The sequence below is a fragment of the Typopeltis vanoorti genome, chromosome 18 (genome assembly GCF_054136105.1).
Source record: "Typopeltis vanoorti isolate ZY-2024b chromosome 18, IOZ_Tvanoo_1.0, whole genome shotgun sequence".
Taxonomy (NCBI): Eukaryota; Metazoa; Arthropoda; class Arachnida; order Uropygi; family Thelyphonidae; genus Typopeltis; species Typopeltis vanoorti.
The window spans coordinates 87,772,946-87,790,498 of NC_143566.1; the positions used below are offsets into that span (position 1 = coordinate 87,772,946).

General features: G+C 38.3%; 1 protein-coding gene across 1 annotated transcript in view; it reads left to right on the forward strand.

The window, feature by feature from the left end:
• LOC150096906 (uncharacterized) overlaps positions 1-17,553 on the forward strand; it is a 79,908-nt gene that overhangs the window by 12,526 nt on the left and 49,829 nt on the right. Inside the window, exon 2 of the mRNA XM_090408450.1 lies at positions 14,313-14,590. Coding sequence (XP_090264576.1) covers positions 14,313-14,590 — 278 coding nt within the window. The remainder of the gene's footprint in view (positions 1-14,312; positions 14,591-17,553) is intronic.

Genomic DNA, 17,553 nt, shown 5'->3' on the forward strand with positions numbered 1-17,553 from the left:
TAGTGCTACATATCTGAAATAGGTTGGATAAGGGAAACAGTGGAAAAGAATGTATGCAGCTGATATGTGTAGTAGCATGCACGAAGCAGAACGTCAACGTTCTGCTGTCCATCGAAAACGTTCTGAACGTTTTCGATAGACAGTGGAATGAAATAGCAATCGTGAGGTCATCAGTTAATAATTGAATTGCGTAAGGAGTAAGTTTTAACTTGTGAACCCGGGAGAAGTGTGAAACCTGTAACGCATTTAGAACCGTGCATGATCTAAAAGTTGTATAATCTCTATACCTTTTTTCATGCAACAGCAGACGTCCAATAGTATGGTAGTCACAGACTGGACAATTAAAATTATTTCTCACCACTAAATTAGCTATACCTTGTTGTGTTTGGCATATGTTGATGCCAGTACTCGCTTTGTAATCTGCATTCTCTGTAACGCTAAAGTCTTCGGGAAATGCGTTACCATTACTGCAATTGCTTCGCATACTTTTTTATATGAGACAGCAATATAAAAACATGCAAAACACATTACACAGCCCAGTCTTTACATGGAGGTTAAATATTTGTCTTTTGCAGTTCCTATTTTCTCTACTTAGTTTGGGTTCTATATTCTTCGAGTATAGGATAACTTGATTTTTCAAGTCAACACGGGTATACAGGATAACCCTATACATAAACATCATACACTACGATGAAAATAAAAGAAGAAAAACCTTTTATACCATCACTGAGGAAGGAGTTCGCTGAAGTTGTTTTTACATACCTTTCAATGATGTGAACTACATGAATCGAGAGATTTTGTATTGGTGATTGACGCGTTTCACTTGGAAGAAATATATTTGAGAGCTTGCAGAAAAAGAGAGAGAGAAAGAGAGAGAGAGAGAGAGAGAGAGAGAGAGAGAGAGAGAGAGAGAGAGGTGGATTTTCAAGTTTCTTTTGAATGAGCTGCAGTTATTTGTAGTGCTGATTTTTCATTTGATCGCGCAATCTTCCAATCTCAAATAAATGATTGCATTTTTTCCTTAAAGTGATTTGTAGTATATCAACTGAATTGTCGGTTGGACAGTTATAATATCATTGCGGTAATGTTATTAAGAAATATTCCATCCTTCAAATTATTCAAAACGGTCTGCCTTCGCGAAACCTTTTTGATAAAGCAATGTCCACATTTTTACGTTATCACCAGTTTAGATCATGGCTAGCTTTCCGTATTTAAATACTAGAAAATTTAAATGCACTTAACTGTTTGGCCTACTCTCTCTCTCTCTCTCTAAGTTGCATATACCCAACTTATAGAGACAGTAGGTTAAACATCCAACTCGCGCTTTAAGATCCGTTAAGGCAAAACATTTCAATTGCGCCAAGTTAAGCCGATGATCCGAATGTAGACTATTCTGAAACCCGACACACGCCAAGGAACCCAAGGCATTTGGTCACCGGGAGTCATGTCAATGCCCTCATCGGAGTTTTCGTGTTCAGATTTATTTGAAATCAGGAAGCGAGGTGTGATTTTAGAAGCTCTTCTCCCCACCCCTTCACCGCTGTCTTCTATTGTGTCTCCCTTTCAATTCCCGGGAGTCCATTTTGGCTGTTCTTGTATTTAGACACGAGCGAATAATTACGCGATTATTTCGGTAATGATGATTAAAGCATTCCTCGATCCAGACAGTCTGCTTGTGTTAAAGGTTCGGGCTTTTTTTGGATCGCCGTTCAAAGATCTCCCTGACGGTGCACTGCTGGCACCGAGCAAAAATGCGTTTTTCAGTCCCCATCGCTCGAATGAAATATGGAGGTCCTTCGCACAAAGATCTCGGCACCGTTGTTGACTTTGGATTCCGCACCCTGAAATGGCAGGAAAAATGTTAGCTCTCTCTCTCTCTCTCTCTTTCTCTCTCTGTACATCTTAAATACTAACGTGTGTGTGTGTGTGACTGTCTCTTAGAAGTGTCACGAATCAAAAATTATAAAGTTATGAACGTTTATTTGCGCATGCGTTTCTGTGTTGTTTAACTAAACAGGCACATCCAGCTTCACTTTTATATTTTGATTTGCTAATGACATTAATTATTACCTAAGAAAGGAGCCTTTCTTTTAAAATAATATTTATATTTTTAAAGCAGTAGATGAAACTTTTTCTGGGCATCCTCTCCCCCGATATCATAAACCTAAAGCATTTCTTAAGCCTGTTTCTAAGGAAACGTATGTTCATTTGACAATGTGAATAGTTTTGCTTAATTCTGTGTGTTTTCCACTGTTGACAAGGAAATAGTAACCAAAGGAAATAGGATACTTCCTGTTTAATAATTAAACCGAAAGTAGAGCGTTAGTTAGCTTCTTAATTAAAGATGAAGCGCGAATTACATTTCCTCTTGATACTGTTTCATTCTTCTCTGCAAGAAAACAACGAATAATTCAGGCCCAAAAACTTTGCGTGTCATAAATACCTTCTCTGCTTCTGTGCTGTGTTGAATGGGCAAAGTGAATGACATCCTCCATATGTATACGATACCACTGGAAAGCAATCTGCTTCGCTGCTTCATTTACAGAAGAGTTTTTTGCCTCTTTATGCATTAGTCATATGAACAGTAAATGAAATCACAAGAAATAAATATATATGCTATTTATGTGTATAATTTCATGATTGATAAATTTTTCTATCTACTTCAGGCCTCCCATAAGCAGGGCGATGATCTCGTATCAAGAAATGAAATTTATAATCCCACCTTAAAGACATTGCCAACCAGGAGCGAATTCTCCATGCTTGCTATGCTTGCTGCGCAAGCTCATTAATTGAGAAAGAAGTAATCATTATTTGTTAATAAATGCATGCATTTATAAGCATTCCATTTAGGCATTTATTTTTGTAGACAGAAGACGTCTTAAGCTTGCGCGCGTCAATAATTGAGCTTTGCGTTGTGTATCGAAGGCCGATGCTTGCTTGTCTAGTCAAAGCTACCTTGGCTTGCTCGGTTGTACTGTAGGAGCTTCCAGGTGCTCGCAGCAGCACTGTCGTCTCACTCTGTTGCTTAAACACAAGCCATACGAAGTCAAAGTAGCTCTAGCCAGTGAGCTTCAGCCAGCCTTTACAAGTGTGCGTGCTGCTTGGGAAAATTAAGTTACAACCAACTTTTTATGACGATATTACTGACCAGTTCATAAAGAAGAACCGTAGGGTAGAATTTGTATTCAAGTAGCTAAATTGAAAAAGACAGAATATCATTTGTAAAATAAATGTTGTATTTGTATTATTAAATGTACATACATTTCTAAATATATAGTTTTAAATGGTCAGTAATTCATTATTCCGCTAATCAGACTTCAATCACACCCTGAATAATAACAAGAGCAAGCGTGAATTTCAAGACCAGCTTTCGTCCCTGTTGCCAACATATTCATGGCACGGTGTGATTCGAACCCAAAGTCTGTTGGTTGGCGAGCGGATGTCTTTGCTGACATCTAGAGTCTCTCCAATGTCCTTGAAACTTGTGAACACAAGCTGCAACGAATCTTCACATTTTCGTAAGTCGGCCTCGAAATGACAGTACTAACTATCCCTCTTTAATCCTCGTATATCTAATCCATGGCGTCTCGCATCACTACCCACCAACTATAGCCGCAGTTATTTAAGGAAAATGTCACCTCTATGTAATCCTCGCATACCCAATGGTTCAATGTACTAAATATCGTCAAACTCCCGTAGGTCCACAGTTCAGTAGTTCTAGTTTCCTGTCTCATCGCTGTTTAAGTAATTAATGTCAAATTTTTATAGACATCAGCTCCATCTATTTTAAAAAAATTGTATTATAGATATACACCTATTTGGAACACCAAAATGATCGACTTTTTGACTTATTCTGGGATAGTTGTGTCATCAACTTTATGGCATAAACATGTTCGTCCGTAATAACTGGACCGTGTTTTTCTCCTGGATATATTAAGCACCACCAAATACATGCTTATGTGAGGGACATTAAAACCTATGGCTAAACTCATTGACTGAGCTATGGAAGCTGTCCGAAAAGTGTGTAATTTTTTGTTTAGGGGGTGGGGAGATTCTGTGGACTTTGTTTTCCTAGTTTTTAACATTTCTACCAGTGGAAAGACAGCAGTTGAATGCTATCCTGTTGAATGCATATCCTCTAATTAGGCGGTTAACGCGTCCGTTTTCATTACGGGATGTTACACTACGTTTCGTGTTTGGCTAAGTTGTTGATCTGAAATAGCAGCCCATCTCGAAGAAAGAGTAATCCACTCCTAACATATCAATTAAAAAAAACAAAAAAAAACACGGATGGAATTCTAGAGAGAATTCCATCCGTGGGGATGCAATTCTCTCTAGATTAAAAAAAAATCTATTTTTAGTTACTATTATTATTAACATCTGACCTCCATGGAGTCAGAGACTCATCGTGGGAGGTACACACTATCACACACAATGCTCATCCAACCGTACCTTAAATTGATTCAGTGTGTCTACATTAACAACGCACCCAGGCAATGCATTCCACTCACCAACCACCCTCCATGTAAAGAACTTTCTCCTCACACCTCTGCTCATAACCTCATACAGTTTCCAGGGATGGTCTCTTGTTCTACCCCACTCTTCCATTCTATGAACAGTCTCTTCCATGTCAATCTGATAACAACCCCTGACCAGCTTATGTCTCAGTCATAAAATGTAAATTGCAATGTAATGTAAGTTAATGTAAATTGACCATTCCCTTGTCACCATGAAAACCGGTGAGCACATCTGTGCACAATTATCCGTATGAGGCCTGTTCAAGGCCTAATACATATATAAAATACTTATCATATGATATGATGTTCATTTAACTCAGAAAATGCATAATGTTTTCTCCATCAAAAGAAACGCGAAGGCCTGCTAATGTTATTCACTAAATAATTATAATTCGTAAAAATATAATGATTTGGTGAATAATTTGAATTTAATGAATTTCCTGAGCTCGATAATTTTGAATAAACAATATTCGTTTTAAAATTGAATATTCTTTATTCATCATAAAATATTTAAGCTTTGATATTCTGGCAACACTGCCCACAGATTCAGACTCAGTTGCCGCCACGTCATCCATATTGCGAGGTACATTTACTGCCTTATTTTTTTTATTTTTCATTTTAAGTCCTTCAGTGTCTGATACAAAATCATTTGTTTGGCAATATTTTATTAAGAATTCTAATGAAGAAAGTGCAAAATGTAAAAAGTGTGGCTTCACAATCTGTGTAGAGGCTTGTCAGGCTCAAAGTATTAACAGTCATTTGAAGCAAGAATTGAGTTACACAAGCTCCTATTCGAGATAACAGGAAAAAGAATTTCAAATGCAATTCGCAACCAAGATTGTTTATTTTTTAGATTGTCTATATTCTTTATTTTTAAAAATTTTTATCGAATTTAAAAAATATCTTTTAAAATATTTAGATTAAAATATTTAAAGATAAATTCCTGATATGTACCTTGAGTACATGTCAGGAATATCCAGGGGGTGTACAGGATATAATGTATTACATGAAAAAGCTACATCATTACTAACTTCCTATCGACAATTTTCCTCCAAATCAGTCTGTTATCTATCAAGGCTTCAATATTATGAGATCTTATATTTCTATCTTCTAAGGCTCTTTTTATGGTATTCCGCTTAAATCGTGGTCTTCTGCGTGTTTTTTCCCCTGCCATCCTGACAAAGAACACTTCTTTACCTATTCTTTCCTCTCCCATTCTGTGTAAGTGACCATATCACCTCAGATTAGCTCCGCTAACACATTCGTGAATGCTAACAATGTCAGGTTCTTTCCTCATATCTTCATTTTTAGTATTCTCTCATTGATGCCATCTGTTCAGTCCCATAATCTTTCTTAGAATATCTTTCTCTTTGATAACGGATTTCGTTTCTAACTCATCTCTCAGATCCATAAGTTAATATTGGTTTAAACATTGTCTTGTATACAGCTAGTTTGGTGCTTTGAATAATTTCTCTATTCCTCAATATACATTTATTCATTGACTTCGTACCGATTTACTAAAAATTGTACCTGAATAGCTTAAATGTTTTACTTGTTCTATAGATTCTCCATTTAGGAGGATATTGATATTTTGAGTATTTCTACCTATTTTCATTGACTTTGTCTTTTTAATGCTGACCTTCATACTAAATCTATTATAACAGTTATTCAATTTAGTCAGGGAATCTTGCAGACTTGTACTGGATTTATTTAGGAGTATAACATCATCTGCATAAAGTAAAGAACTGAGATTAACATCTCCAATTTTGATATCAGATTTAATACCACTTTCCTTCATAATGTGATCCATATAGATAATGAATAACAGTGGAGATAATGTGCACCCTTGTCGTATACCTGATTTTACTTCAAATCATCTTCCTGTACCTCCTTCAATTCTAACTACTGACTTACAACACAAATAAAGACTAAGTATTGCTAGATATAACGCCCCATTGACACCATATAACTGTAGCGTATTGAAGAGCTTTCCTCATGGCAACACCTTGTCATCTACTTTTTCCAGATTCAACAAGACTTAAATACAAATCCTTATGTTCCAGAGATTTCTCAACTATTTGTCTTAAAGTGAAAATCTGATCCTGACAGCTTCTATTTGGCCTGAGTCCCATTTCTTCTACTACAAACTTCCCTTCCATAATTTCTCAGCCAGTGTCTCATGTGCACTTGCATAAATCTTACCAGAAACACTCGGTAGCGAAATTCCTTTTTAATTCTCACATGCAGTTCTATTTTCCTTTTTATAGATGGGAACTACGAGAACTCTGACCAGGCCTTATGAATTAAGTAGTGTAGCCACTGTAAGACTTTTATACCTCCATACTTGAGTTTCTGGTCGAATATCATCTACTCCTGCTACCTTTCCATATTTCCGGTTTTTGATGACATTCCTACTTTGTGTAATCTTGACTTCATGCCTGATGAGTGTTTTTTTACCACTGTGCTGACACTGCTTGTTTCATTTAGCAATCTTTCAAAGTACTTACTCCAGACATTTAGAATATCTTTTATCTTCAGTTTCATGTCACCTTGATCATCTCTGATTCCTCTTACTATGCCGGCTATTGAAAAATCGATTTATTGAAAATTCAGAAATGGCTTCTCTTTCTCGTGAATTTCCGTGATCAAGAAAGTTGCATACAAAAGAAACTCTAACTGTTCCAAGTCACGATTCTCCCCTTTCTATTGGTGTCCTCTAACAACCTGCGACAAGAATTACACTGGCAGAATATAATACAGTATTCCTCCGGTGGAATGCGACAAACTTCAGGGATGAATTCCTTGAATTGGTAGCTCTCCCCGAACATATTGTCCATAATCGGTAAGTAGCTATTATGTACATCGACATGTCTGAAGGCAGATTATTTGATTCTGGGTTTAAATGTGATACTAATTACTCTTCCAAAATAATGTGCTTCAAGCGGTCCAATGCAGAAGTCAAAAATTTTGAACTTAAAATTTTAAAACGTTTTGTAGATTTCTGATGTTTAACACGATGTTTCAGTTTATCCTTGAATCAATCTCCATATCGGTCGCATAATTAAATAAACTTGATTTTTTTAAACGTAACTCAACCACTCAATCCCCGAAGGTGATTTTTTTTGGAAGATTTCAGCTATGAATACCTCGTATATATCAACCTTTAAAGCAGGGGCGTCCAACTCGTGGCCCTAGATTGTTAGTAATGTGGCACCATAAGATCTTAAACTTTTAACATTATTATGTGATACGAAAAATATGCTTTCTTTCCGTTTTGATAAAGAATAGGTTTCAAGATTTCAGAAAAAAATATCATTTTTTTTGTATATTCGCGACTCCATTTCAGTCGACATAAATACAGTACCTTCGAATTTTCAAATGGAATGTATAGGGCTGCAATCAGATATTCAACTCAAAGAAAAATTTGATTATGTCTATTTGCTAGGTTTTTATAAAACATATCTTCCCAGAGAAAAATATCCTTCGCTTCACAATCACCCTTTATTCATGTCATCGCTTTTTTGGTAGTACGTGCATTTGTGAACAACTATTTTCAAGAAAGAAGCACACGAAGAGTAAAGTTAGATCAAAAATTTCTGACGAGAACCTTGAGAGCTCACTACGAATTGCAACCACTTCCATCGAACCAGACATTGATGCATTGGTTTCACGTAAACAAGGCCAAATATCTCACTAGTTTTGTGTTTATGCTGTCCTCTGTTTTTTAATGTTATAATAAAAAATGTTAAAAAAATGAAGAAAGGTTTGTTACTTATATACATTAACTATATTATCCATTTTATATGCGGATCAAGACAATTCCTCTTCACTTAATGTGGCCCCAGCAAGCCAAAAGTTTGGACACCCATGCTTTAAAGTTTCTATATAGAGAATCTCCTCATGATCATAAATATCATAAATTAAATACATTTGATTTATAAATATTAAATTAAATATTTATAAATTAAATACTAACACTTATCCTGTGTCGCCTTTTCAACTTATGCTATTCAACTTGCATCTACACTGGAAACAACATGGAAACAGGTCCATATCCTGCCTATCCCAAAGAAAGGCGATAAAAGTCAACCAACAAACTACCTTCCAATCGCTCTCACTTCTGTTCTCTCTAAAACTATGGAGGAGGTCAGCAACAACCAACCCTTGAACCACCTAGAGACATACCAAGTAATCAGTGACCAGCAGTATGGATTCCGCCGCTCGCGATCTACAGCTGATCTTCTTGCTTACACCACTCACTTCTGTTGTTTCATCCACTCTCTTTCTTTTGAATATCAATGGCCTGCTCTCTCAGACTTCCAATTCCATTCCTTCCAATTCAACAAACCTTGTAGCGCTCAAGTATTAGAATCATCAAGATTTACCACGACCAGCGACCTGAACACAGATCTCCTAGCTATATCTTAGTGGGGAAAGGACAAGCTTGCAAACTTAAATGCCACCAAAACACGGTGCTTTCCGATCTCTCGCAAGAAAGAGGTCGCGTGCCTCCCCCTTACCTACAGTAAGTACTTGATATCTAAACACAATCTGATTTCTCTTCTTGGACTGGTCCGCACCTCCAATCTTTCCTGGCACAACCACATTTCAGCTACAGCTTCTGCAGCCGCCAAAATGTGGTGTACTTTTTCGCACAAGACACTACTTCACACCATCCTGCTGCTAACTCTATACAAAGCCCCAAATTCGCCCAACCATCGAGCACTGCTCTCATATTTGGGATGGTACACCAATATATATATGTATATATATATACAGTATATATGTTCAGTTTCATGGATGTTCAGTTTCTGCTTTATGGTTCTTCTACAGATACTTTCATAGACAGTGCGCTGCTGAACATGGACAGATGCTTTCACTTAATCGGACAATCTCAGGGAAAAAAAAATATATATATGTATATATTAAGGATACCAAGTAATTTTATAAACTTGGTTTTTTACTCCTCCCAAGTAAGCAAAACAGTTAAGTTTGCGCCTGAACGTAGTTCAAGTCTAAAGGTAGTGCAACACCAGGACAACTCATTGTAAAGGTGGGTAAAGCTCTGATCACTATTCTTAGTATATCACTATTTTTAGCTACTCACTGAGGAGACCTCAAAAAAGGTAGTGACCCCCCCCCCCCACACACACACCCATAATGCATAACAGTATACATCTCTTAGTGAGATGTTTACATTATGGAAAATACTAAGAATAGTGATCAGAGCTTTACCCACCTTTACAATGAGTTGCCCTAGTGTTGCACTACCTTTAGACTTGAACTACGTTCAGGCGCAAACTTAACTGTTTTGCTTACTTGGGAAAAGGAGTAAAAAAACAAGTTTATAAAATTACTTGGTATCCTTAATATATATTATCCCCAAGGTAAAAAAGTTTTCATATATATATATATTCCAAAAATAATACGTTGTATGCTTCTTATAGTCTTTTTCCAGGAAGATATCACAAGAATTTTGAATAGTTCACATACCAAAATATCTTGTGATGAGCACTATATCCAGAAAAGTTTGCTGAGAACTTTTATACCAAAACTAAAACTCATCCTCCAGTTCTCTGAACTCTTTGATGTTTGGCCTGTATTAACCCCTTACATTGAAAGCAAGCCTATATTATTTAATTCTTCGGGGGGTAGAGGAGATATACCGAGTGATTATAAAATAACGTCAAGTGTTCAGAGTCCTCTATCGAGTCATGTATTGGACAAAACACACCAATATTCGGTAGACGTACACAGTGGAACATGGGGATTCGATTTAACGAAAAACAAATAGTACCAAAAGTCGCCGACAGGAGAAATTTTGCCGCTGTTTACCGAGTAAAATGCATTAATTTGTATTATCGCGTTTCTTGTGAGCGATCATGCAATAAAAGGAAAACCTGTGAGATTTCTTATCATTGGTAGACGAACTGCTTTTCGATGCCTCTTACCTTACGTGAGCGTGCTTTGTTAGTCAAACTCTATTATCAGCGGAACAATAATGCCAGTGCTTGTCTTCGTGATTTTCGGCGTATGAAAAATTTACGAAAAGGACCGATTAGCGTAAGAAACTTACGAAAACTGATTCGGCGATTTGAAACTAGTTGAACTCTGGCAGTGCAGGTAGGCAGGGGGCGCAAACCAATCAATCACCAACAAGTTGAACGAGTTGCAACTGCTATTGTGGAACAGGAGATGACGAATGTGCAGGGTACCAGCAGTGCACGAGCAATATCCCGGCAAATGGATATCACATACACAACGGTGTGGAAAATCCTACACCAGATGTTGAAGTTTTACCCCTATAAAAGCGGTCATGTTCAAGAATTGCGCCCTGGTGATGCGACCACACGAATCAGCTTATCTTTGAGATTCTTAGTGCGCATGGAAGTGGATGATGCATAGCCGTGGCAGATTTTATGGAGTGATGAAGCGCACTTTTATTTGAACGGCGATATTAACACACGCAACTGTCGCATTCGGGCTGCAACTAATCCGCACGTATGTCTGCAGATGCCTATCCACTCGCCCAAAGTCACAGTGTGGTGCGGATTTACGGCATCTTTTATCATCGGTCCATACTTTTACGAAGAAAATCGCCAAAATAGACCAGTGACCTGTTCCGACGATGCTAACAGGTATGCCAATATGCTAGAACTTTGTGGTTCCACAACTGCAGCAAAGAGGATGTCTCGATTCGACCATCTTCATGCAGGATGGTGCACCACCCCACATCGGACTTCAGGTACAGCGTGTTTTGCGACATTTCTTTGACAGAAGAATCATTAGTCGTGCATTTCCCACGCCATAGCCACCGAGATCGCCTGATCTCAATCCTTGTGACATTTGGCTGTGGGGATTTCTTAAAAGCATTGTGTATCAAGGACATGTACCCAATATTCCAACTTTGAAAGATCGAATATCGCTACACATGAGACAAATCAATTCCGATATGTTGCGAGCCACTGTGGAAAATGTCGTGCACCGTATGCAGTTCCTGGAACATCAGAATGGTGGTCATATTGAACCTCATTTGTAATTAACAATAAACGTCATGAAATTGATGTGTGCTGTCTCTCATTTGCCATTTAGTCATTCATTATTCACACATACTCAAATTAATTTGACAGCGCCAAAATTTCCCCTGTTGGCGACTTTTGGTGCTATTTTTTTTTTTTTTTCGTTAAATCGAATCTCCATGTTCCACTGTGTACGTCTACCGAATATTGGTGTGTTTCGTCCAATATATTACTCGCTAGAAGGCTCTGAATTACTCGCTAGAAAGCACTTGACGTTATTTTATAATCACCCGGTATTTCATATTCTTCTGTCAATATTCTTAAGGAGTACTACAGTTCTACCTATCCTTTCTAGAACAGCTTCATTGCCTGCCTTTCACTATATGAAAGGCAGACAATGGAGCTGTTTACTAAACCATAGCAGCCATAGACAGTTGCAGCGTTTTACAAAAGCAGCTGCTATCCTTTTCCCATAGACTTCTTTAGGTTCCAATTTTCACGCCATAAGTAGCTACTGAAGAAAATAAACTGCATTCAGAATCCTCAGCTCTGTTTCTGTTGTGATGTCTCTGCTTTTCTAGACTTATTTACGTATTTGGCTATTGTTCTAGCTATTCCTGATCTCCTTTTGATGTATTCTGAACAGCAATTTTCCATTGATAATGGATCTCAGGTATTAAAATTTGTCCACTTCCTAAATTATTTCTCCATTTAGGTGCACTTGTTTCTCAGGATCTTCCCTAAATTTCCTACAAGAACCACAATCTTTATCTTGCTAGGGTTGAACGTAAGTCCTCTGTTCTTGCAGATCTCATTAACTCTATCCAGAAGGATTCCTTCTGGTTCTTTCCAGTCATTTTAGAGTACTATATCATTAGCTGTCTCAGATTGCTGACTCATCTGCAGCCCATGTCCCAATTCCTGGTTTAAGCTGATGCAGTGCTGCACGCATGAAGTCCTCAGCATAGATACGAAACAAGAGAAGAGAAGAGAAAGTGGGCATTCTTGCCTACTTGAAGACAACCGTTTAATCCAACACCTGTTTTTAACGATGCTTCTTGCTTACTGTACAAGTTAGCTATCAACCGGAGAATGTATTGAACAAAATTATTGCTCGAAATGGTTCAAAACTAACATAGGTTCAAAATGAACCTTATGTATGAATTATAATATAAATGAAAAACAATTTGTCTGAATTCATTCGTGAAATCTCGTGTCATTTATGACAGGGGCGGATCACGCCCGTGATTCCACACCCTTTCCTAAAATTTACAGGCGTATTCTACATTTCAAAACTGAAGTAAGGGTCGCAATAAACATGGATCTCGAAGCCTCGCATTTCCGAGATGCAGCCCTAGTTTAGCTGCAACAACATGCAAAGCAGGCAGATGCAACTTGATGAATCACGTGATTGCGAGCAACCAGAATTACACGCAAGACGTGCTTGGAGTTGCTTTCAGTCTAATAATTTCGCTCTGAGCAACTACTATTTGTTTCAGTGTTTCTAAGTTATATAGGTCGGTATTTGGGAGTGGAGGGATGAGTTCTCGTTACTGAATTGGCTGATATGCACTCTCATTACGACTATGCCAGCGAAAATGCACATTAAACACGTCCGCTTCATTAAGAGGTCCCTGGTCGTAGAATTCCGTGCTCTGGAACGGTCACTTGTCTTCATTGCTCCCTTTGTGAGCGTGGCGCAGTTTCTGCACTACACATGAACGGAGGAAGGGGGGTGTCAAAGAATCGTGATGGAAGCAGAAACGGAGGGAAACATACTGAACGGAATCTACGCACTAACACGTGGAAGGTCGCAATGGAAGAGTGTCTCCAAAGCAGCTGTATGAGAGCCATGAAAATCGGTTTATCCCTCCCATTCCCAGATTTACCATTTTTATTGGGATTTTGTCGGTGGTTTCAACTAGTGTATGTGGGGAACCAACAATTTCTTTCTTGTAAGCTTTTACGTATGAAGTGATGTTCACTCGAGATGAACTTCTTAAGTACATGTGGGCCAATCAAAATTCACACGATGATATTTAGCAAAAAAGACATCAGAAGCAAAATTTCCATCAACATATATAAAGGTGTCTTTGGTATGTTTTGACAGACAGGCTTACGGGTTCTTTAAACCGTGACATTTCTTTTAAACCTTGGTAGAAAACATCTTCCGTGATGTGCTGATGAAGTTTTTTTGACGAACTTCACTTCACTTCAATTGTGAGGCCTAAAGGTATCTTAATCGGTTTATTGAAAGATGAATATCTGTCAGGTCAATTAAAATCATTGGTGCATTCCATCTCAACTAAGGAATGCTGATGAACTCAGGAATTTGTGAAGATGCATGCACTGCCATCAGACACGAACTTTTCAGCGCTTACTGCGAGGTGCATACATCCCACCATCCTACAATTTCTCTTGCCAGTCATCAAGGGATTTATGGTTATTCTTGACATTTTGCCTTCTGTCTGCATTACAGGTTGTTGGGACTCGTGCTGCATTACAAAGGACTGTATCTTGGAAATACCAAGTTTCCGCAATCATATTTATTGGAATCTTTTTTGACAATTTTGAAGCGTGAAATACGCTTTTCAAGTTTATGGCAAGTGAGGTGGGAATCATCTTGTATTTCTTATAAGATGCCGGTTTTTGATTGTTTGTTCAAGCAAATTTATCTTTCCATATTCATTCATTATTTTTAAAATTCAGACGAAAGTTTTACAAATATTAATTCATATGTAGGCGCATATAATAATGCTTATAAATCTTTTTGCAGGCACGTTCCAGGGTCAGTGGATGCGGGGAATGAGGCACGGCTACGGGGTACGCACGAGTGCTACTTTTGGCCTGGCGTCTCATTACCGCCCGAAGAGCAGCGCGCAGAGCTCCATGACTTCTCTCCCCGTGGAACAAGCGGACCCGGCCAGTGAGCGAGATCGAAAGATGGACGATTTTCGAGGCGGCTTCGTTCTGAAGTCACGTAGCGACGAACCTCCGACCCGTCGGCGATCCTTGGTGGAGAAATCTTCGAATCTCAAAAAGACCATTCTGCAGGTGGGTGCCATCCCAATTCTCTTTAAAGTATTAGCAGTAAATGACTTCATTTGCATTGCAAAGATAGTCTCATTCTTCCCAATGAAAAAAAAGGTTGACCTCTCCAATAATAAACTGAGATCTAGTCTATCCATCCATTCAACGATCGATTTAATGGAGATATAATCAGATGCCGTATGGTTATGCTGTTCCTTGGTGATGTGCCACACCAGTCCTCACAAGGGGTCCAGTTGTATGTTTTTATGGAGGCTTAAACTCTATGAAGACTATTCACTCAGACACACCATCCACCCGCCCATCTCATTAAGGGTCTACCACTTTCTCTTTTTCCGGGAACTAGACCTTCTCCTTCCATCCTTTTTAATGTGTCGAGAGTATTTCAGCTTTCTTCTGTCAAAATCTTGAAGCCTTCAAGTTCTACCGATCCTTTCTCAAGCTCATCCATTTGTCCTCCTTTCGGTATATAATATCCTCAAGTCTCGTGTAATACAACATCTCAAAAACAGATACCTTTTTCTGTTTTACGACTTTTTAAGATACTGAGTCTCAAATCCATAAGTCGCTATTGAAGAAGAAGAAGAAGAAGAAGAAGAAGAAGAAGAAGAAGTAGAAGAAGAAGAAAATCAGCTGAACCCAGAATCCTCAGAATCAATCCTTCCTTTTAGACAAGTCTCTGACTGTTGTTTTTAGCTGTTATTAATATTCTTCTCATGTCTTCTGAACAGCAGTTTTTCACATTAATAATGGATCCCAGATACTCGAACTTGCTGACCTCCTCAATTCTTTCTCCGTTGAGTTGGTCCTCTATTCTTATTGATCTCATTAACCTCATCAAGGATTCGTCTTAGTTCTTCCCAATCGTTACAAAGGAATATTGTATCATCAACGTATTTCAGATTACTGATCAATCTGTCACGTATCCTAATTCCGTTATTCAACTCATTTAATGCCACACGCATGATGTCCTCAGCATGGATACTAAATAGGTAAGGAGAAAGTAGGAATCCTTGCCTAACTTCCCTGCCTAAGTGAAGTCAATCAGTTAATTCAATTCCTGTTGGATTATACTGACGTTCAATTTCAGTGCTCAGATCTTGTTATTCATCACATTTAAAAGACGTCATCAATGGGTTTCACCATTGACGGTACTGGTCTGGGTGTGTCTCAAATATGCTTCGCTATCATTTGGGAAAATGGTTTGTAACGTTTTGCAATTCTACACTTCTGTTTACAAGTCCTGCTTTGATCAGAAAATATTGCCCCGATAAAAGATCCTCGAAAGTCTTGAACAAGAGACTACATTTTTATGTGTTGCCTATGAGTCATCACATGAAATGGGCCTGCAGCTTGAAATGGACGACAAAAAAGTAAGCACTGGGGATGGATTGAAAGGGATTTGAACTCGTGTTCAAATCTCATTCATTACGAGTTTTAGACCTCTTCAGGAAAAGGTTAAGATGATTGGTCTCAGGTAAAATATATTTTTTTTCCAGAAAAAAAAATTAAATAAAGAAGAAAAGAAACAGAATGGTCCTCTAAGGGCACACACTAAGTCTACTGGTATAACAGACGGCGAACTGGTATAACAGAACGTAGTCACGGCGAACCGACACCAGACCAACCTGCTGCAGAACAGGCATAATGAAGGTTATTATTCATTTCTTCTGCTTTGTACCTTGGGGGACTTTAAAAGTTGAGAAAATATACCACTTTGTGCGTGCAAAGGTATGTTGCGTGCTTCTTTCGGAAATGTACTATCAGCTTCAAGGTCCCGTTACACTAAAGTCCTCCCCTCGAACCCCCAATCTTCGATGAGAGAACCAAGCGGTCAGGCTGCTACGTAGAGGAGATCTAACATATATTAATGCAAATAAAATAATTTCAGATGAAAGCAAGTCGGAAACGAGAGAGAGAGAGAGAGAGATTGGAATTCGCTAGAGAAATGCGCCGAATCGGAGACAAAAGTTCACTTCATCGCGCAGAAACACGCAAAGAGAAAGTCGTTAAGGAAGTGCGATTGGACAGAAGGCCCAAGGCCACGTCTGTAACGGCCACAAAGCACGTTTTCACTTTAAAATAAAAATTCGATCCTTTCCAATTCTCTGTGGAATATTGCTTCTTTAATGTTTCCACATTAAAAGTAACCAATAAAGTCGCGACTTTATTTATGCCAAAATTCAATGCACGAGAGTGAGAAAGACATAAGTGGTTGGGTTTCGAGTTCTGCATACCTTTCAGCACGGGGGGGGGGGGGGGAGAGATGGCAGCTGAATAATATCAGACAGAGTTAGTTAGAGGCCTGAAAGAACGTTTTGTTATGCGCAAGTGCTGATGCGATCTCTTTGGATTATTGCTCTTCGGTGAAAACACAAATTACGAATTGAACAGCAAGACTTTCTGCTTTTTAGTCAATTCTGATGGCTAGCTGATGAGAGCGATATTTATGACGGATTTGGAGAATTTTTCGACTTTGACTAAAATGATTGAAGCAAAAGTTCTTAATTTTCCCTCAATCGCTGACAACGCGATTTCTTCAGGTGCTCTACTCTATACCCTCGTTTTCAGTACTAAACACGTTCACTCTATTATTTATCTCCGCAATGGCGCTAGATGTAAAGAGATAAAGCAAGTCTGGCTTGCTTGTAGGTTTCTTTATTTCTTCAGTTTGTATGCTAATATTTACCTCGTACTAATAAGGGAAGTAGAGAAGATCTGTGTAAGGGAGCAAATGTTCTTTACTGCTGGTGACGAGAGTATAAAGCAGACGAAGTTCTAGAATTAATCATTCCAGTATCTCGTCCGTATTTCTAGACGAAATAATCATTCCCGGTAAAAGCATTACGCAGCCCAACAGTGTTTTGGAGATTTACTCAAGCTTTTTGTGATTGTTATTATTATAACCTATAATCTCCAAAGACACATATAGGAAGGCACTCTACACCACACTACCCACCATATACATC